Consider the following 19,762-nt stretch of genomic DNA (forward strand, 5'->3'; position numbering starts at 1 on the left):
AACAACCAGGCTGCTGCCGACTGCGAAGCGCGGGGCAGCAACAGCCAGGCTGGCTCTGCAATAGGAACCGGAGCCCTCGCCGCTGCACCCCGGGGGCGCGGGGGCCCAGCCGGCACCCACAGCCCCCAGGACCGAGGGCACGAGCATCTCGCACCCACCTGACGGGAGGGGACAGGAGCGGGGGCACCAGTGCTGCAGTCGGCCCCGACACCGCGCATCCCTGCGGTCCCCTCGGCAGGGTCTGGTTGCCACAGTAACCGCTCGGTCCCCGGTTCCTGCCATAAACACAGTGCCGCGAGTCACCCCCATCAGCGGCGGCTTCGCCAGGGCCAGGACCGTGTGGCATCGCGGCCACCCCAGTGGGACTGAGACCCCACGGCGCTTCTGCTGGCAGAGCCGGGGTCTCTGCCCTGCGGCACGGGACGCGGTCCCGGTGTGACATGGCACGGCCGAGCACGGGCTGGTGTTGGGCCAAGCGGAATGGGAACTGGCATCCGGGGCTGAGGAGGAAGCACGAGGGGAATGAAAGCAGGAACCCAAAAGCGAGAGCAGCCCCGAACCCCCTTGCAGGGCCGGGCGGCTGGAGCTGGAGGAGGTGACAGTGGCTTGAGGTGGCGACCGGTAGGTCACATCCCTCGGGCACGGCAGCCGCTGGCGGGGCCGGCAGAGGGTGGCACTTGGGGACCGCGCTGTGCCCGAGCCCCAGGTCTCACCTCTGCCACACCTGGCAGCGGGTGCCAGCGCCGAGACCTTGCTTGGCTCAGCTCTGCTGCGTATTAAAGTTTGAGAGTGATGCAATATTTGCCTGTTGCTTTACGAGCGTTGGGAAGCCGGGATGGCATTTGGCTGGGGCAGCCACGGCTTGTGCTCGGCCGCTCGGCTCAGAGCCGCCATCGACGAGGCTGCGACGAGGAGGAGGCTCAGACGGACAGAGCGGAGCATCCCAATGCTCCTTCCCAGGTCGCCGTGACCGTGGCACACGACCGGACAGAGGAAGAATGGAGGAGGACGTGGCGCTGCCCGTGTGCCCCGGTGATCCAGCAGGTACCGAGCGGCGTTCCATCGCTCCTGCCCATGGTGGGAGGGCGGGCGCAGAGCTGGGGTGGCGGCTTCTCTGGCTTGTTGGAGCCACCAGGGTCATTACAACTGCGGAGATGCGGGAAGACAGAGGGAGGATCCCCCAGCATGTCCCCTGGGGGGGTTCTGTCTCCCACCCCCCTCACATCACCTCTAGTTCAGCTGCTTGGCCCCAGAGATTGGGGCCGTGATCACGACTGTGCCGTGGCCCCTCTAATCTGCATCTGCAGGTTCATCCCGTAGCATCATTTGGGTTAGAAAAGACCTTTAAGATCACCGAGTCCATTAACAATCTCAATATCCAGCTGCTAGGATGATGATGCCTCATCTCAACAGAAAATGGTGGCTTTTATCTGGAAAGCTTTTAATAACATTCCCCACAAATTTAAGTCCAATGCCAGCGTGTCTGCTAGCATGAAATTTTAGAGGCCCTATTACGCAGAATATTTAAATCACTTTTAATTCACGATGCCAAGAACATTTAGAAGCAAGTACGTTCATTAGCATGAACTTCATCGTAGGTGAAACTGCTACATTCACCCACATTTGAGTTGGAATTAAAGAAATGGGTAAAAGAAGGGAGACCAAGAGGGACTCCACGCTGACCCCCCCAGCCCATGGCCGCCCTGGCAGGTGCTGCCGGTCCCCACGGGGCTGCCCCGTTTCTGTCACGCAAGCGTCTGCGTCCCAAGCGGCTTATCCGCCTCTGGAAACCCCTAATCCCTCGGCACATTTGGCTCAGACAGCGGCCGCGCTCCCTCCCCACTGCGCTGCCCCACAGAGAGCAAAGCCACCCCCATGACCTCTTCTCGCAGCCACAAACAACCCTGTTCCCCCAGCCCGGCTCCCGCTGCAGCGCCCAAAACCGGGAGACCCCCCGAGATCAGATCGGTGGCCAATTAACCCCGTTAACGAAGGGCCAGCCCGCCCCGGTAACCCCGGGGAGCGGGACAGGTTCTGACAGGGATGCAGCCGGGCATGTGGGTGCAGGGAGATAAGAAACGACTTATCGGCAGGAGCACGGGAGGGGACGCCGCGTTCCCAACAGCAAACGGTTGCGGTAACCCCAGCGTTTGCATATCGGTGAGAAAATTCCTTGTTCTGGGGGTTTTCCACCCCATCCTGCAGCTGGGAACTGGTGGGGAAGGGGAGGGCACCCCTGGGGCTGCGCTGGTCCCCATTGTGGGGAGCAGGATCACGATCCCTTGGAGACAGCAATAGGTTTGGTGGCTGCGTGTAGAGCCCTGGTTTGGTTTGACGGTGACATGGAGGGTGGTGGCGGGGGGAAAGGCTGGTTCCCAGAGCAGGGACACACAACGGCCTCAGCACTCTGCTCAACGCCCAGCAGGATGTTCCAGGGGTTGGGGAGGGCACCGGAGGCTTCGGGGCCACCTCCAGCACCTCAAACCAGCTCAGCCGGTCCCACAGGGGCTGCGGGGGATTGATCGACCGTGACCTGCGTGAAAAAAAGAAATCCCCCTGCTAATCCTGCCCTGACAGAGCGATAATCTCCCTCGCTCCTGGCCTGCGATGATCCTGCTGCTCCGCAAAGGCTGGCGGTGCAGAGCCTGGTGCTACACCCAGATGGACAGACACAGACTGACAGACACACACCCCAGCAAAGCTGGGGCCCCTCAGTCCCAGGGCAGCAGCGAGGGGAGAGTCTGGGGGCTGCAGAGGGTCTGTCCTGCCGGGGACAGTGCCAGCTCCAGCGTGTCCCCACGAGAGGGCAGGACAGCCCCAGGCTGCAGCTGTGACCGCAGCAGGTCCTCCAGCAGCCACCCCAGGGCCACAACCGAGGGACAGGAGACAGTCACCTCCACCCAGAGCCCCCCAGGAGTCACCCACAGGGGTCCCGGTTCAGCCGCGGGTGTCACCAGCACAGGGAGCGGAGCCCTGGGCAGCGCCACGTCCTCCCACGCTGGCACCGGAGTTTCCTTTACACAAGCAGAGGAGACCCAGGCGCTGCCAAAAAAACAGCCCTGGGCTGTGGTGGGGTGATACACCCCCCGCCAGCCCCCGCTTCCCCGGGGAGCAGCCCTGCCCGCCCCGATAACGCGGGCGGCCCACGCGTGCCAGGCAGCGGCACAGGCAGCGGCACAGGCAGCGGCACAGGCAGCGGCACAGGCAGCGGCACAGGCAGCGGCACAGGCAGCGGCACAGGCAGCGGCACAGGCAGCGGGGGGGCGGCTGGTTCACGCCGAGCAAACCGCAGCTCTGGCGTCAGGGCCAGCGTTTCGCTGCAAGAGGCCCCGGTTTCCCGGAGCGGGGTAAAAGCAGGCGGCGCAGGCACAGAGCTGAACTCACACCCCCAGAGCCACGTCGCTTCAGAGCCTTTATTTCGGAGAAAGTTTAAAGCCTGTAGATACAGCAATAAAATATACAAAAAAATAAAACTTTTTTACAGTATCGAAGGTTGCCCGGGGCTACGGCGACTGTGGCTGGAAGGGGCTGCGCGGGGCGAGCGAGGGGCACGGTCCCCATCCCCTCTGAGCACATCCCAGCTTCCAAGGGCCATCCTGTCCCTTGGCCTCTCCCTGTCCTGTGCACACCCACTGCGTGGAAAGGGCAGGAGGGTAAATACAGACCCACAAGCACCGGCCAGCACAGCATCCACCTTTCCTCGACCCCTCGAGCAAGGAAACTCGCCCTTGGTAACGCCCTCTCTCTACATCCATCCTGCTCCCTTCAACTCTTGCCACCTCCTACCTTAACAGCGACAACCGACCTTCAACAAAAATGCCACATGAAGCCCCCAAGAAGCTGCAAACCCACTGCCCGGGACATCAGAAGCCCCATGGGAGGGAAAGGGCCAGGCCCCCGCTGGTCACGTTGGATCCCGCAGCCCCCCGCCCTCCCCCGGTGGTCCAGCGGCTCTAATTCGGCAGGGCAAGGGGAACACAGCTGCAATCCGGCCACGGGGAGACTGCGGTCAGAGCAGCCTCTGTGTTCACACCCAGGTCCCAAAAACAGACCCCAGGTGCACACGCTGCATGTTCACAAGCCCGCGCTGGTGTTGGGACACGTCCTGCCCCAGGGCAGCCTCTGCACTGCGGGGAAACCAGTTGTCCCAGCAGCAGCACCGGGGCTGCTGGAGCCAGCAGGATCCCGCTGCCCGGAGCAGGAAGTCGGTGGCAAACACAGGGCGGCCACCAAAGCTCCCTGTGACCAGCAGAAGCTCCGAGCCCCGTGCTGGTTCTCCTCACCAAATTTGGGGACAAAAGTGCGCAGAGGAGAGACCTCCATGAGGTTTGGGAGGGCTGCAGGGACCGGCCGATCGCCTCTGCGGAGCCTGGAAGTGAATCCAGGCTCCTAAGATCTTCAAGAGCTTTTGGACTCTGGCAGTCAGAAAAACAGCTTTAGACAGCGGGGCTGGGGCTGCAGAAGCATTTGTAACGACGATCGGAGGCTAATAGGCACTTGAATGAGCAAAATAATCATAAAAATCTGTTATGGAAGGAAATAGAAAAAGGTTCAGTCCCCCCTCCCCCACAAAGAGACATCTGGGTCAAACAAGGAATTGGTGACAAGGACCTCAGTCCCCAGCTCCTCCCGAGGAACAGCCAGAACAGCCGTGACCGAGCAGGGCGAGACTGGGGGGGGTCAGCGGAGGTGGGAACTCTGAGTCCTGGGGGGGGCCCTGTGAGCGCTGGGGCAGCAGCTCACATGGGTGAAGAAGCGCACTCGGGGGTCATCTCCATGTCAAACGTCAGCGACTCTGCAGGGAGACACGGCCGGGGGTTACGGGGCCCGTGTGTGCCCACAGCCAGGAGCCCCCCCGGGTGCTGCGTCCCCCCCCGACTCACCAAACTGCCCCCCGGCGTTGGCCTCCGCTCCCTCGCTGCTGTTGCCAAACTGCATGAGCGAGTCCAGGGTGCGCGGGGACATGGGCAGGTCGATGGTGTTGCTGAAGGAGGTGCTGTCAGAGGGAGGAAGGGGAGAAGAAGAGCACAGAAAGCTCGGGATCAGGGCCTGGCCTGGGCTCTCCGACACCCCCTCTCCCCCCGCCGGGCCCCAGGGCTCGGCACAGCCGGTCCCAGCGCTCTCCAGAGGAAAGGGGCCGCGGGAGGGGAAGCTGGGGCCGGCGGGTTGGGCAGTGAACCAGAGCCTGGCTCAGCCCCCGCCGTCCCCGCTGCCCGCACTGGGAGCCTCACGGCACCAGGAAGGAACCCCCCTCGCTCGGATGAGGCTGAGCACACAAATTCCCCCCCCACAACGCTCACAGACACCCCAGAAACACTCACGGGGTGACACAGATGAACTTGGTCTTCAGATACGGAGCAGCACCTGCAGAGGAACGAGCAGCCTCGTCACTGGAGGAGGAACGCTGCTGGCCCCAGCGCCCACCCGGGGACCCCCCCACTGGTCCCACGTTGCAGCTGTGCCCTCTGGGGACACGGGACCCCAGCCGGGGACACGGGACCCCAGCCGGGGACACGGGACCCCAGCCGGGGACACGGGACCCCAGCCGGGGACAGCTCTTCCACCAGAAGTGTCCCTGGAGCCACCCGCCGCATGGGAGCGCAGAAAGTCAACAACTACCTGAGTCGGTGGCTTCCGAGTGCTCCTGGCTCTCGGAGCGGCAGTACTTCCCAAACGCCTCCTCCTTGGGGATGTCCGGGTACAGGTACACCAGGGGTGACACCAGGATGTTGGTGGCGTCCATGATTTTGTAGCCCATGATGATCTCGGCGAATGACATGTTGTTCAGCTGCTGCTTGGTGTAAGGTTCCACAGACTGGATCTGGGTCTTCCCTGTACAAGGAGAATTTCACACAGGGAAGACGCCTGCATTCCTCAAACACGCCCGGAGCGGCAGGGACAAGGCGTGGTGCTGTGATCAGCCCCAGCAGGCTCCCCACAGACTGTGGGGCAGGACAAGGACTGGGCAGGTGGCTTCAGGGCCACAGAAAACTGCAGCACATGGGCAGGGGCACCCAGGAGGCAGAGACCAGCAAAGGGCACCCAGGCTCAAAGATCTAACCCAGGGACAGGGCTTGTCAGGACAAGGACAAAGATGCTGAGGGGTCTGGACAATATTTGTGATGAGGAAAGGCTGAGAGAGCTGGGGCTGCTCAGCTGGAGAAGAGAAGCAGAGAGGGATCTGATCAATGGATCAATATCTCAGGGTGGGTGTCAGAGGATGGACCAGACTCTGTTCATGGTGCCCAACGCCAGGGTGAGGGGCAACGGGCACAGACTGAAACACAGGAGGCTCCATCTGAACACGAGGAGAAACTTCTTCCCTTTGCGGTGCCAGAGCCTGGCCCAGGCTGCCCAGAGCGGCTGTGGAGTCTCCTGCTCTGAGACATTCAAACCCCCTGGACCCACCTGTGTGATCTGCTCTGGGACCCTGCGTGAGCAGGGCTGGGGATCTACAGGGGTCCCTGCAAGCCCAGAACACCCTGGCATTCTGTGAAACGTCTCATCACGGGGTTTCAAGCCCCCTTCGGAGCCAGGAACGCCGGCTGAGCGAGGCACCGCACCCGTGGGGAAAGCAACGTACCACTAATGTCCTTCTCCACCCACGTGAAGGTGATGCCGCCTTCCTTGCTGCTCTCACTGAAGCGCAGCAGGAAGGTTCCCGGTGGTTTGGTGCTCAGGATGGCTCGTTCCCGCTCCTTGCTGATGAACCCCATGATGTACCTGGGTGTCAGAAGAGAGGAGAGCAAGTGGGACAGGATGCCAGGGCAGCTGTTCCAGGACATGAACTCCACCAGCGTCAGGCAGCAGCCGGACCTGGGCAAGAACATTTAGGGATTCCCAAGTGGGTTTGCACTCTGAACCAGCCAACAGAGCCTGGACACAAAAAGCATCCTGGAAGAGGCCACCTGCACCCAGACAAGGCATCAGGACAGGGTTTATGGGACCCCTCCCAGGGCCCAGCTCAACCACAGGTCTCTGGACCGGCACTGGCCAAGCTCACCCTTCGTTCCACAGCGCCAGGATGTACTTTTTCACCAGGTCAATGATGTTGTCCAGCCAGACCCAGAAAGAGAAGCCTTTGCCAGCCATGTTCTCCTGAAGAAGCGGGCAGAGAAGCTGTGAGCGTGGTTTGGAAGAAGGGAACAGCCAAGGGAAAGCACTCGGGGAAGAGAGGGAGCTCTACCTTGCAGAACTTGGCCCAAGTGATCTGACAGCCGGAGTAATTCACACCAGGCCCTGGCGGAGAAGAACAGGAGTGTCAACATTGAGACAGAGATGTTCTTCCAAAGGCAGCACTGGCAGGAACAGCCCAAGGGACAGCAGGGAGAGCCAGGACACCCGCGCTGGCTTACCCAGAAGTTTTTCTGCCAGCGTTGTCAGCTGCTCGATGCTGAGGCCACGTTTTGTGGTGGAGGAGAACTGCCAGCTCAGCACCTCTGCCACCTGGTCCCAGGTGCCAATGGGGGGCTTGGTGAAGAAGTTCACGTTCTACACAAGAGAAAACACAACCCTGAGCAAGACACGAGACAGAAACAGGACCAGGTGCAGCCCCACTCCGGTCCCAAAGCCTGCAGTGCTGCCCTGCCAGCCGGGCTCTACCTTGGGGTTGTTGGTCAGCATGTTGTACCACAGGATGGACGCCCAGGCGTTGGGCATCTGGCAGATGTTGGAGATGACCACCACAGGCAGCGAGTGCGTCTGCAAAGACAGGACGTGACATCTCCCAGGGCTCCTCTGCACCCTGACCCACAGCAACAAGAGGCAGAATCCCACGGCTCACCTCCAGGTCAATCTTCAGCCCCTGGTGATACACCTCTGTCTCAAAGGTGATGAGATGCAGCTCCTCGGTGACTATCAGCGAGGCCTAGGATGGAAGAGGATGTGATAAGCACGTAGGAGACACCTGCTCTCAGCCTGACACACAGCCAGGGGAGGTTGAGGTTGGATCTGGGGAACAATTTCTTCCCCAAAGAGCTGTGGGGCATTGGAACAGACTGCCCAGGGCAGTGCTGGAGTCACCAGCCCTGGAGGGTTGGACAGATGGACATGAGGTTCTCAGGGACATGGGGCAGGGACAGGGGTGGGGGAACGGTTGGACTCGATGAGCTTGAGGGGTTTTTCCAACCAAAATGATTCTGTGATTCTATGATTGGGCCCAGCGCTGCTGCTCAGGTGCAGGTGGAAAGGGCTGGTCCCTCTCAGTACACAGCTCCTGTTTCCCCCCTGTGGTTCAGCTGCTCAACAAGGAGCAAGACAAGGAGCAGAGCTGCCAGCAAAGGGCTCTCACACCCAGCACTTACATCACAGTTGGCTCTGCCTCCATTACCGCAGCGCTGCTCCCGCAGGGTCTGCCGAGAGAAGGAACATGCTGAAGCAACACTGCGACGCACGGCACCGACAGGAGCAGCCCCAGAGCTCACGGTACCTACCAGGTGCTTGAACTCCGCTGAGAGGCTCCCGTTGTTGGACTCTTCCATGTTCATGACCTTCGTGTTCGTCCCCAGGATGTTAAACTTCCGCGACCTGGAAAGAGGAAAGGCGCGGCGGGGCTGACAGGGCCCTCAGAGCAAACGTGCAGTAGGACTTTTGCCAGGGTTAAAAGCAGAAGTGAGAGGAAATAAAAACAAAACTGAAACCAAAACATTGCACTTACCCCCGAAGTGCTGCAACATCCCCAGAGTCCCTAGGAAAGAGGAGATGGACACTTGGTCATGGCCATGGCCCTGCCACCCTGATGCAGACAGGCTGGATATTGAGTCCCACAGCCCCCCTGGCTGTCCCTCCACATGGGAACAAACCCTTGTGGTTTGTGACCCTTCTACCATGTGCAACACCGGTCCTTGGTGCAGGGATGGAGCCTGAACAACCTCCCGCTCCAGTAACCCCACCCAGCTCGGAGCACAGAACTCACTTGTCAATGCAGACTTTAATTTTCAGCTGATAATTCAGCTCTGGAAACTTGACCAACAACCTGCAAGGAGTCAGCAGAGTGTGAGCGTGAACATCCTGCACACCCGAACAACTCCAGATCGACGCAACATCTGGCACAGACTGCAGAACAGCTGGATGCACAGCAGTGTCGTGTGTGTGCCCCAGAAAGCAGCACTACGGTTCATCGCCCAGCTCCTCCAGCATCCCTGAGCCCTCTGCACGCCAGGCTGTGACATGTCACCCCAACACCTGTCCCCAGCACCGCTGCTCCCTTGAGACCCCTGGGACAGCTTCCTTTTGGCTGCCCAAACCACAGAGACATCTGCTCTGAACAAACACCCTCCACGCTCCCAGCTGCTGCCACATGCCACGGGGACAACGGGGACACAGCTGGGAGCTGGTGAAGAAGCTCCAGGCAGAGCCCGGTGTTGGAGCAGCCCCTCTCCGCAGCGCCTGGCAGGGAACACGGGACAGCTGAGAGGCAGCCGGCCAGGGACACGCTGATGCTTTCTGCCGCCCGCCCCCGCGGCGGGATTTACCAGAACCGCGGCTGCCGCCAGGAACGCAGCCGAGCCCCAGCCAGCGGCCGCCAGCCCCGCACTGAGTCACTCCTTCATTGAATCATTTCGGTTGGAAAAGACCCTCAAGCTCATCGAGTCCAACCATGAACCCAACCCTGGCACTGACCCCCATCACTGAGAACCTCGTCTCCGTGTCTCTGAAACCCCAGCGGGGCTGCAGGGGCCTGCGACGCACCTGACTTTGGTGGTGAACTGCACACCGGTTTTGATGACCAGGGGCCGGTCGGGGTGCATGGGCATGCAGGGCTGCCTCTCCACGACAAAAGCGCTGCGGGGAAAGACAGAAAACACAGTCAAATCCCAGGCCCAGCCCTGCATACCCCCCCGGCCACTGCCGGCGACCAGGGGACAGCCCGGAGCCCCCTCAGCACCTCTTCATCAGGTTCCTGAACAGCTCCACGATCCGCTCCTCCAGCATGGGCCGGTGTTGGACAATGGGGTCACCCTTGTAGGACACTTTTTGCTGCAGTTCTTCCAATTTCTTGATCTGCTGCCGGGTCTGTAGCTGCGATTCGGCAAGAGAGGTTATCCTAGGGGAGCAGGAAGAACCGGTGTCAGCTCCAGCTGCCGAGCCCTGCACAGTCCCAGCCTGCAAAATGCTCCTTTACCCTCTCTCATGCGGAGGAAGACGTTCTCCATATCGAGAACACATATCAAGAGCCAGTCTTTGGCTCCCGGCTCAGTGCATTTCTCTAGGGCTGCATTAGAAAAGAAACCTGCAGGTGCCCAAGTTGTGCAGAGACACACCAAGACCTTCCCACAGCAGCCTTAAAATCCCCCAGGCTGGGGCTGACCACCCCAGCACTGGCACCCGCTACGGAGGATCAGTTCGACTAGTGGATTGTATCTACACGTGTGGGCATAAGAAAAGTCACTTTGCAAGGATATTTCACAGAATCACAGGGCAGTTGTGTTGGAGGGACCCCTGTAGATCCCCAGCCCTGCTCACACAGGGTCACAGAGCAGATCACACAGGATCCCAGGGGTTTGAATGTCTCAGAGAAGGAGACTCCACACCTGCTCTGGGCAGCCTGGGCCAGGCTCTGGCACCACAAAGGACACAAGTTTCTCCTCGTGTGCAGATGGAGCCTCCTGTGTTTCAGTCTGTGCCCGTTGCCCCTCACCCTGGCGCTGGGCACCACTGAACAGAGTCTGGTCCATCCCCTGACACCCACCCTGAGATATTGATCCAATTGATCACATCCCTCAGCTTCTCTTCTCCACCTCAACAGCCCCATCTCTCTCAGCCTTTTCTCACCAGACCCCTCAGCATCTTTGTGTCCCTCCACTGGACTCTCTCCAGTAACTCCCTGTCCTTCCAGAGGCCAAGAGCTCATTTCCACTGCAGGTGTTTGAATTCCACCTCTCCAGTGACTGATTCACCCCCAACCAGCTCCTACCAGTTCTCCAGCCGGTCTAAGCAGATATTGGGTGGGCCGCCAATGCAGGCGATCTGTTGCCGTCTCTTCCAGTCTGCCAGCTCCTCGTCTGCCAGCATCTTCTGCACGTACTCCATGGCTGAGAGTAGCCCAGCCAGCTCGCTCACAATCCCCTGCCAAAAAAGACAGCAGAACCTTCACCACCCTCTGACTCCTTCCAAGATCTGCAAGATTCACATTCACAGACAAGACAGAAGTCACCCAGGGCTGCGTTCCCAGCGCTGCCCTCAGTTTTCGCCACAAAGAAACACCAAATTCATACCCCAGAAAAAGGGCAGCGCTGCACTCCAGGGGATCTGGAGAACCAGCTGCACGACGTACCCTTCGCATTTGGTCCAGCGCCGTCAGCATCTGCTCCAGCTGCTGCATCTTCTGCCGGGTCACTGACTGGTTGTTTCCATTCAGATCCTGCATGTCTGTGCAGAGAGGGGAAAAAGCTTCAGCCAAGCGCACGGACTCTTCTGCCTTCCCAAGCGTCACACAAAAAACTTCCACTGCAAAGCAACAGGGGCCCTAGAAAGCCATGGATAGCTAAGCGTCCCACACAGCTTCCAAGCAACTTGCTGGCTTTCCAATGTCACCTCCAGATGCCACCTCTCTGCTCCCAGGCAGAGCTCCAGGTCAGCTCCCCTGGAGGCAGTGTTGGTTGAAGAAACAAAAGAGGAGGTTTCTCTAATTGCCATGCAAAAGCCCTGAGCCTAAGCCACCCTTCTTGCTCAGAGAGGAGGCACCGGGAGGGCTGGAACGTGCCCTCCAGCAAGATTCCTTGCAGGAACACACTTTGGTTTGCCAGCTGCTAATGAGTTTCCATTACCTCCTTGGCTTTTCAAAGTCTTGTAGTTAAAATCAAAGTCATCCTGGAGATTCTCAACCACTTTCATCTTCTGCTCCAGATCCTGCAAGGCAGGAGATGTGGAATTATTCAAAGCACTAAAGCACTGAGGTGGGGAACAGAGAAAGTGCCCATGCAGCACACACCTACCTGCACCCTCTTCCTCACATCCTGCAGATGCTGCTCCAGCATCTGCTGCTTTTCCGTCACCACAGCTGCTGTTGGATGTGTTGCCTGTCCTCCTTGCTGCAGAGGGGACAAGGAGGGCATTAGATCAGAGCCACGACCCAGGGACACTCCCCCACACAACCCGAGGAGGTTTTGCAGGAAGGGACTTCACCCCCTCGCTAAGAGAAGCCCGAGCGCCCAGCTGCTCCATGCAGCGTTAGCTCCAGGGCTGCGCAGTACGGTGCAGAGTGGGGGACACGTCCCAGGTGAGAGGACAGACAGATGCACAAAGCAAACGGCCACCCCAGGCGGGGAGTGCCCGGGCAAGCAGAAGCGCTCAGCTCCACAGCTGGAGCATCCCCCAGCACAAAACAGCTACTGGTACCAAACGGAGCAAGTGGGGAGCTCTGTGCTGGAGCTTCCTGACACCATCAAGTACAGGACAGTGGCCCCAAGACACCCCAGGCACTGACCTGCGCTGCGGTAGCAGCCGTCTGGAGAAGCCGCGACTCTTCCCACAGGCAGCGAGCCACGATGCGGGCTATTTCCATCGGCTTCTCCAAGTACCTGCTCTGTAAAAGGTTCAGACCCCCAAGGTGAGCACGCACAGCGTAACTCCCGGATCTCCGCATCATTTAAGGCTGCGGGCCCTGAGCTGTGCCGAGGCACTGGCTTCCCCCACGCCAGACCAGCTCTTCCCCCCTCACCTGCAGGAACTGCTTGATGCGGCGCAGGTTGTGCTGGTACAAGACGTTGGACTCCTGCAGAAAGCGGCTGTACTGCTGGTCGATCTCTCCCAGCAGGTTGTGGAAGACCAGCGTGGCGTGGGACTCCTTGCTGGCCGCATAGGCCCTGCGGGAGGGAGGGCAGAGCCCTGGGTGCCCGGCCCGGGGACAGCGCGGGGCGGCTCTGCTCACACCCACCATCCCTGTGCAGTTAAACACCCTGGCATCTTCCTAACCTGCTCCAGAGCAAGGGCTGGAGCAAGCCTTTGCCTTCCAGCGCTTAAAAGGGGCCAATAAGAAAGATGGGGACAGACTTCTGAGCAGGGCCTGTTGTGATAGGACAAGGGGTGATGGTTTTAAGCTAAAGGAGAGAGATTCAGGCTGGACACAAGGAAGGAATTGTTGACCCTGAGGGTGGTGAGAGCCTGGCCCAGGTTGGCCAGAGAGGTGGTGGATGAACCATCCCTGAGACACCCCAGGCCAGGCTGGACGGGGCTCTGAGCACCCTGAGCTGGTGACAATGTCCCTGTCATGGCAGGGGGGGCACTGGGGGAGCTGGGAAGGTCCTTCAACCCAAAGTGTTCCGTGATTCTATGGTTCTATTCTATGACTCAACCTCGTTTACAAGAGGCCAGTGTAAGTCAGCCCTGGATGGGGACATCTCTGCTTTGGAGCTCCCCCTTCTCCCAACTCAGGGTCTGACACCACACACAGAGCCCCACACAAGCCTCAGGGACAAATCCTGCCACGCCAGGAGCTGAGGGAAAGCAGCAAAGCTCCTCCAGCCCTGCTGCAGTGAAGTCCCCGTGCTGGCGTTTCCCAAAGCCCTTACCAGTCCTGGCTCTCAATCCATGGGGCCAGGAACTGCCGCAGCTCCATGGGGAAGCTGTCGCTGTAGAGCTGGTGGAGCTGCTCCAGGTACCGCGTGTCGAGCTGCTGCAGCTGGTTCCACTGCGCCATGCTGGCCAGCTCCGGAGACCTGCCGGGACAGACACACAGCCTGCTCACCACTGGCACCCAGAGCCCAGCAGGACCAAGCCCTGAGCACTGCCCCACTTTTGGAGGGGCTTATGGGGCCAGAACCAGGGCCACTCGGAGACCCCTCCTCATTTTCATAGCTCTAAAGCATCACTCCATGCTGTTCCTCATGCTGCAGATTCAGCCCAGGGGTAAAAGTTACATCATAGGCAGCTCCTAACGTCACCAAAACCTCCAGACCCACGCAGGAGCTCCCCGAGCACACAGAAAGTGGCTTTGGGCTCAGCTTTATAAGCTGAGCTTCAACCTGGCGAGCACTGAGCTTCCCTGCATGGGAGCCGCCTGCCTTCGGCAAAGCTTTCTCCTGGAGAGAGGCACCGTTTCCCAAAGCTTTCCCACCTTCTTGCCATGGGGGGAAAGAGGGATTTGGGGCACGCAGGCGACCAGCGATAGGTACACAGCTTTAATCTGGTGCCGGCGTCTTCCAGGCACACGTGCCTGTCCGCTCCGGGAGGCAGGGAAGGATCTGCAGAGCTTACAGTAAGTGCAGAAGGCGGAGACTGCCAGGAAACAACAGAAACAAGGAAGGAGCAATTTTCGACTTAGCGCCTCGTGCATGGATGGAAATGGAGCTAAGGATAAGGAGGGGACGGCGAGCTGCGCTCAGGAAGAGAAGGCACAGAGCAAAACATCACCGCCCTGCAGAAAGCTGTTTGCACATCCCAAAGGTCACTGCAGCAAGGGATGCGCCAGCTGGGTCATGGGGATGCAGATAAGGGGCTGGCACCGGCCATGAGCCCCGGGCTCCGATCAGGGCACTGCCACAGCAAACCGTGCCGGGGGCAGCCCCACGGAGCAAAGCAAAGGCAAAAAAATCACAGCGAACACCCCAGGAGGTGCCAAGGGGTGAGAAGTGGCCGGTGCAGAGCAGCACCCGGTGCGCAGAGCCTCGCTCAGCGAGGACGCAGAGGGGAGGAATAGGCTGTGCCGCCCCTCCAGGTGGGATTGCCACCTCTCCAGGTGGGATTTACGCCCCTCCAAAGAGTCAGCAGCTCTGCTCTGGGCTCCGGATGGGCTGGGAGCCGGCAAAGACACCAAGAGCACACCCAGCGCTGCAGCGAGCGCAGCTGCTCCGTGCAGGAGCCAGGCAGGATCTCATTAGGCAGGACAGATATTGATGAAGCTTTAACGGCAATAAGACTTCCCTGGGCACGCGTCAGGCAGGAGTTTTGGACCTTGCTGGGGACAACTCAGCTGGGGACAACACCAGGGTGCTTGTGCGGATTCCCAGAAGCACAAGAAGGATCATGTTCTTCTGATGTTTGCTGCACCTGACTCCTTCCCTGGTTTTGTGGATGTTTTTTGTAAGAGAAGAGAAAGGGGGAACACCCTGCCATGGACGGACACACAGCGGGGAGACAGACGCTGGCACCTGACACAGGGTTAAAGAGTCCTTTAGAATTTCACAGCATTGAACAGCCCCAAAGACATTCACCTTGAACAACAACCCTCTGGTGCAATCGTCCGGGGTGACCACGTGAACCGAGCCCGTTTTCAATGGAGCAAGAAGTGAAAGGGACAAAAGACAGAGAGACGCTGGCTGTGCAGGAGCCTGTAAACAACAGACGCTCCTTCAACCCCGGAGTAAGCGCCGTGGCTTGATGCGACGGGGTCATTGCGACCCCAGAGCTTTCGCTCTCTGTGGTTGCCGAACATAAACAGCTGGGCCATCAGGTTGTGGTGAAGAACAGGGAACACATCAGAGCCTCCGCTGTGCAGGGGATTGGGCTCTTTGCTGCTGTCTGTCTGTCTGGCTGCAGCAGCGTGGGCAGCTCTGCCCCCACACAGTAGCTGCAGGGTGCTCACAGCCCTTCTCGCTCGCTCTCGGAGGCGTGAACAGCGCCGTGCCGCCTCTGGGGCGAAAAAACAACAGATACGGGCCATGGGAAAGAGCTGAACACCTACAAGCCACCAGAACCCCAGTGAACTCTACCCACGGCATTTCCTATTGTGGCACCATGACAGTGGCCCAGCATATGGGGGCGCTTCACCAGCCTGTTTGGAACCGATAGCACTGGTGTGGCCAGTAGGACCATGGCAGCGATTGTCCTCCTGTGCTGGGCACTGCAGAGGTCAAACCTCAAATCCTGGGGGCAGTTTTGGGCCCCTCACACCAAAAAAGCCCTTGAGGTGCTGAAGCGAGTGGAGAGAAGGGAACGGAGCTGGTGAGGGGCTGGAGCACAAGTGTGATGGGAGCGGCTGAGGGACGTGGGGGTTCAGCTGGAGAACAGGAGCTGAGGGGAGACCTTCTGATCTCTGAACTGCCTGAAAGGAGCTTGGAGCCAGGGGGGTCGGGCTCTGCTCCCCAGGAACAAGCGCCAGGAGCAGAGGAAACGGCCTCAAGTTGCGCCAGGGGAGGTTGAGGTTGGATTTAGGAACAATTTCTTCCCCAAAGGGCTGTGGGGCATTGGAACAGGCTGCCCAGGGCAGTGCTGGAGTCACCATCCCTGGAGGGCTGGACAGACGGACATGAGGTTCTCAGGACATGGGGCAGGGACAGGGGTGGGGGATCAGCTGGACTCAATGAGCTTGACGGGCTTTTCCAACCAAAATGATTCTAAGATCTTCCACAAGAAAGACACAACCCGGGTATTTCACGGCAGTACCAGAGCCTCACGGTGCAGAGCACCAAAATGCCAAAGGCAAAGCCCCAGCAGCAACATTTGGAGGGGAATTGGCCACTTCTCACTGCCCCAAACAGCCGCAGGACGAGCCACCGCGGCAGCCTGTGCTCCTGGGCCCCTGCAGCGCATGCTCGGCGGCCGCAGGAAGCCGATGCCCCGTCGGGGCCCCAGCACCGCGCACAGCCGCACCGATCCCTGAAAAACAGAACTAGCGGGCAGCAGAACACGAGCAGCTCCCACCGCAGGCAGCTCCCGGAGAGGCAAACAGCCGGGGGAGACAAGGAAGTCGCTGCCGAGCAGATGCACGAGCCCCAGGGTTGGACACGTTCTCTGCTCCGTGTCGCCGCTGCCTCCAGTTCTCACCTCGAGGATCTCACAGCAGATCACAGCGAGTTTTTAGACCCAGAACCTGACCTGGAAAACCCTCCATGCTCCACCGCAAGAGCAGGGAGAAGGGAAGAGCCTCGAGATAAGTTTGGCTGGAATGCAGGCTCACACCAACAGAGACTGCTCTGCTGCAGCGAGTGACAGGAGCGTACCCAGCCCCGATCAAGGAGATCTGTGACAGAGACCACCTGCCCCTCGGCGGAGTTGGGAGGATGGAGGAAGGCAGGACCAGCTGGGAAAAGCCTCCTCTCCCTCCCAAAGGGCTGGGAGGAGACGTTGCTCCTTCAGCACCAACGATAAGCAGCCAGGCAGCCTGAAGCACCAACCGTCCCCGAGGGAAAGGGTCCCTGTGACACTCCTCACCGCCACTGTCACCAGTGCTGGCAAAGCTCTGATCTTCTCAGCCCCAAAACCCCACGCAGGAGCCTCTCCCAGCCCAGCCCTGCCACAGGGAAGCCTCCCTTGCTGAGGTTTAGAGATCTGAGGGTTGAACCTTTCCGATTCTTCTGGGCTTGCCCGTCCCTGCGGTTTCGCCTCCCCTCCCGCCTCTGGAACGGAGCCAGGGAGCAACCAATGTGGCCAGGGCCAAGAACGACGTGACGCAAGCCCAGGGGCAAACACGCTGTCCAGAGCTCCGACAGAAGCTGCTAAAAGTAGCTCGAGAGGTAAAGTTCATCTTTCTTTAGCTCCACAGCAAGGGCAGAGCACAAGAGTGAGCTCTGTACACTCCAACAGCCTTATTCAAAATGGGGCTCCTGCCACGAGAGCAGCCCCCAAACTGCCTTCAGCTGCTTTCTGGGGTGCTCCTGGGAATACCCCTCATCTGTGCCCCCACAACGAGCAGCAGTGACTCCGGGGGGCATCACTGGAGGGGTCTTGGAAGGACCATGACATTCCCCATCCCTGCAGTGCCACGAGCAGCAGGAAGCTCCATTACTGCTAACGTTGCTCAGGTCACATTAACAGAGTTATCACCAGTGGGAGCATCACCGACCCGTGACAGACGCCATCAACAACACTTCACGGGAGCCCCAGCTTTCCTAAAAACAGCCGTACCAGGCTGCCCCACTTCCACACAACCATCCACAGGCTGAAATTGCTCCAGGCAAATGCAAGCACGAGTTTTGAATGGGCTATTAGGAGAACTTGGCTCCGCTTCTTGTTTTCAAAGCCAGCCCTGGAGGTGAAAAACACGCCAGCAATGCAGAGATTTGCAAAAAGAGGAGAAGGTGACAGGGCAGAGGGAGGCTCTGGGTGACCTCGAAGCCCCAGAGTTCCCTGCTCAGCCCCACACCACGGCTGGCTGTTCCTCATCACAGCTCAGCCGCTTCCCAGGCTCCATCCCAATACGTAACTCCAGCTGCAGGAGCTGCCAGTAACATGTTCAGCCCTGCGGGGCAGAGGATGCCACATGCCCCTGCTGTCCCTGTCACCGGCCAGATCTGGGGGAAACAGCAGGCAAGGCTGCGCTGGGGAGTGACGGTGACAACAACCACCTGTAAGGTGGGAATGGGGTCATCACAGCAGGGCCAGCGTCCCACAGATGCAGACGGGACCTTCTCTGGAGCGGGGTGACCCTCCCCAGTGCCCGCCGTGCCCTTCCAACAGGCACAGGTGTCACCCCCACCTTGGGACAGCCCTGCAGCCCCAGCTCACCGCTCTGCCAGAGATGCCAACAGGGTCTTCGAGCCTCGGTCCGCCCAGGGCCGGGCAGGCTCTCAGTTGTAAGTCATTTCATCAGCATGGAAACTCCAGGCTGCATCAACATCTGTCCCAAAGCCTCGCTCGGGCAACCTCGGATTCGCGGCCCAAGGTCCTACAGTTAAACCCCTCAAACTGCACGGACCGCATGAGATCCCACCCCCAATCCTCACTGAAACCAGACCGAGCAGCAGCTCCTCTGGCCCTGTCTGTCCAGACACTTCTCCCTCTCCAAGAAGCCCATTTAGGCTTCGAGCACTCTGCTGGAGGTTGTGGGGTGGGCACAGCCCACCAACAGACCCGGCTGCGCACCAACAGACCCGGCTGCGCACCGGGACCACAACAGCACTTTGACAGCTCTCCAGCTCTCAGGAGCTGCCCCTGCCCAGCAAGACCTTGCTCTGTACCTGCTGGGAACTGCAGGAAGGAAAGAAATCCCGTTTACTGTAAGAGCAGAGAATTACGTTAATTAGTCCCTCCCTAATTACAGCTCCCCGGGAGCACGGAGCGCTGCCCTCACCTGCTGCTGGGGGCTCCGTTCACAGGCAACGAGCTGCCGCGTCCCAGCAAAAGCGAAACCGCCGGGTGTCCGCGGTGCCGGCCCCCGGGAAAGTCTCCCCGGAAAGACCCCCTGAGGGCGGCGTCTCCGCCCCCGGACACCGGACACCCCGCGGGCGCCGTTCCCGGGGGGGCCTGAGGCACCGCGGCGCCAGCAGCCGAGCCGAGTTCCCCCCGCCCCGGGCCGCCCCACCGGCCCCCCCGGGCAGCCCCGGGGACACCGGCACCTCAGGCCGCGGCACCGAGCCCTGAGGGCGGCGGGGGCTGCGCACCCGCGGCCCTGACACCGGCTTCCCGGTGTCAACCAGCCCCGGGGCCCAGCACCGACCGAGTCCCCCGGAACCCACAGCCCCGACCCTCGGGCCGTCCCCCGCGCTCACCGGCGGTCCCGGGCGGGGCGGGGCGGCGGCTCCCGGTGCCGGCGGCGATCGCGGCCGGTCCTGCCCGAGTGACGAGAAACCTGCTGCCCGCGCGGCCCCGCCCCTGCACGTCACGCCGAGCGCAGCCAATGGCGAAGCAGCGCTTCCGCTACCCCGCGAGGGTCGGGCCATGACAGCCAATCAGCGCGGCCGTTCCACGGCTCGTCACGGCGGCGGCGGCGCGGGGGGGTTGCCCGTGGCGGCTGTTCCCGGACGGTACCGCCTCCCGCCGCGAGGCGGCGCTGGGGAGGGGGCGGTGCGAGGCGGCGCGGCGGGGGGGGCGGCAAGTGCCGGGAACGGCCGTGCGGGAAACCCAGCTGAGTTCCGGGCAGCGCCGTGACGTCAGCGCGCGGTCC

At 60.5% G+C, this 19,762-nt stretch overlaps 1 protein-coding gene across 2 annotated transcripts; it reads right to left on the bottom strand.

Moving 5' to 3' along the window:
* Positions 1-3,394: 3,394 nt before the first annotated feature.
* Positions 3,395-19,464, bottom strand: STAT3 (signal transducer and activator of transcription 3). Of its 2 annotated transcripts, none has more exons than XM_080359795.1 (24): positions 19,368-19,464; positions 13,512-13,658; positions 12,662-12,806; positions 12,428-12,526; positions 11,937-12,032; positions 11,769-11,850; positions 11,276-11,370; positions 10,916-11,067; positions 9,887-10,045; positions 9,691-9,783; positions 8,915-8,974; positions 8,657-8,686; positions 8,433-8,526; positions 8,304-8,351; positions 7,784-7,867; positions 7,603-7,701; positions 7,356-7,491; positions 7,187-7,239; positions 7,004-7,098; positions 6,584-6,723; positions 5,620-5,832; positions 5,322-5,364; positions 4,884-4,996; positions 3,395-4,795 (listed from the first exon to the last, which is right to left on the bottom strand). In XM_080359795.1, the coding sequence occupies exons 2-24, from the start codon at positions 13,637-13,639 to the stop codon at positions 4,740-4,742; spliced, it is 2,313 nt and encodes a 770-aa protein (XP_080215921.1). In that variant the 5' UTR covers positions 13,640-13,658; positions 19,368-19,464; the 3' UTR covers positions 3,395-4,739. The 2 variants fall into 2 exon arrangements, with proteins under 2 accessions (XP_080215921.1, XP_080215920.1); XM_080359794.1 differs by having other exon boundaries at positions 5,617-5,832.
* Between the last annotated feature and the right edge of the window lie 298 nt (positions 19,465-19,762).

The sequence above is a fragment of the Nesoenas mayeri genome (assembly GCF_963082525.1).
Source record: "Nesoenas mayeri genome assembly, chromosome: 26".
Taxonomy (NCBI): domain Eukaryota; kingdom Metazoa; phylum Chordata; class Aves; order Columbiformes; family Columbidae; genus Nesoenas; species Nesoenas mayeri.

What these genes read in the sequence shown, in the direction of transcription:
- STAT3 (XM_080359794.1), bottom strand. Translation starts at nt 13,639, where the DNA reads ATGGCGCAGTGGAACCAGCTGCAGCAGCTCGACACGCGGTACCTGGAG. An exon ending in ATGTGAGGAAGAGGGTGCAG is followed by an intron (nt 11,851 to 11,936) that starts GTAGGTGTGTGC and finishes CCTGCCTTGCAG; the next exon opens with GATCTGGAGCAGAAGATGAA. An exon ending in GACTTTGAAAAGCCAAGGAG is followed by an intron (nt 11,371 to 11,768) that starts GTAATGGAAACT and finishes CTCTCTGCACAG; the next exon opens with ACATGCAGGATCTGAATGGA.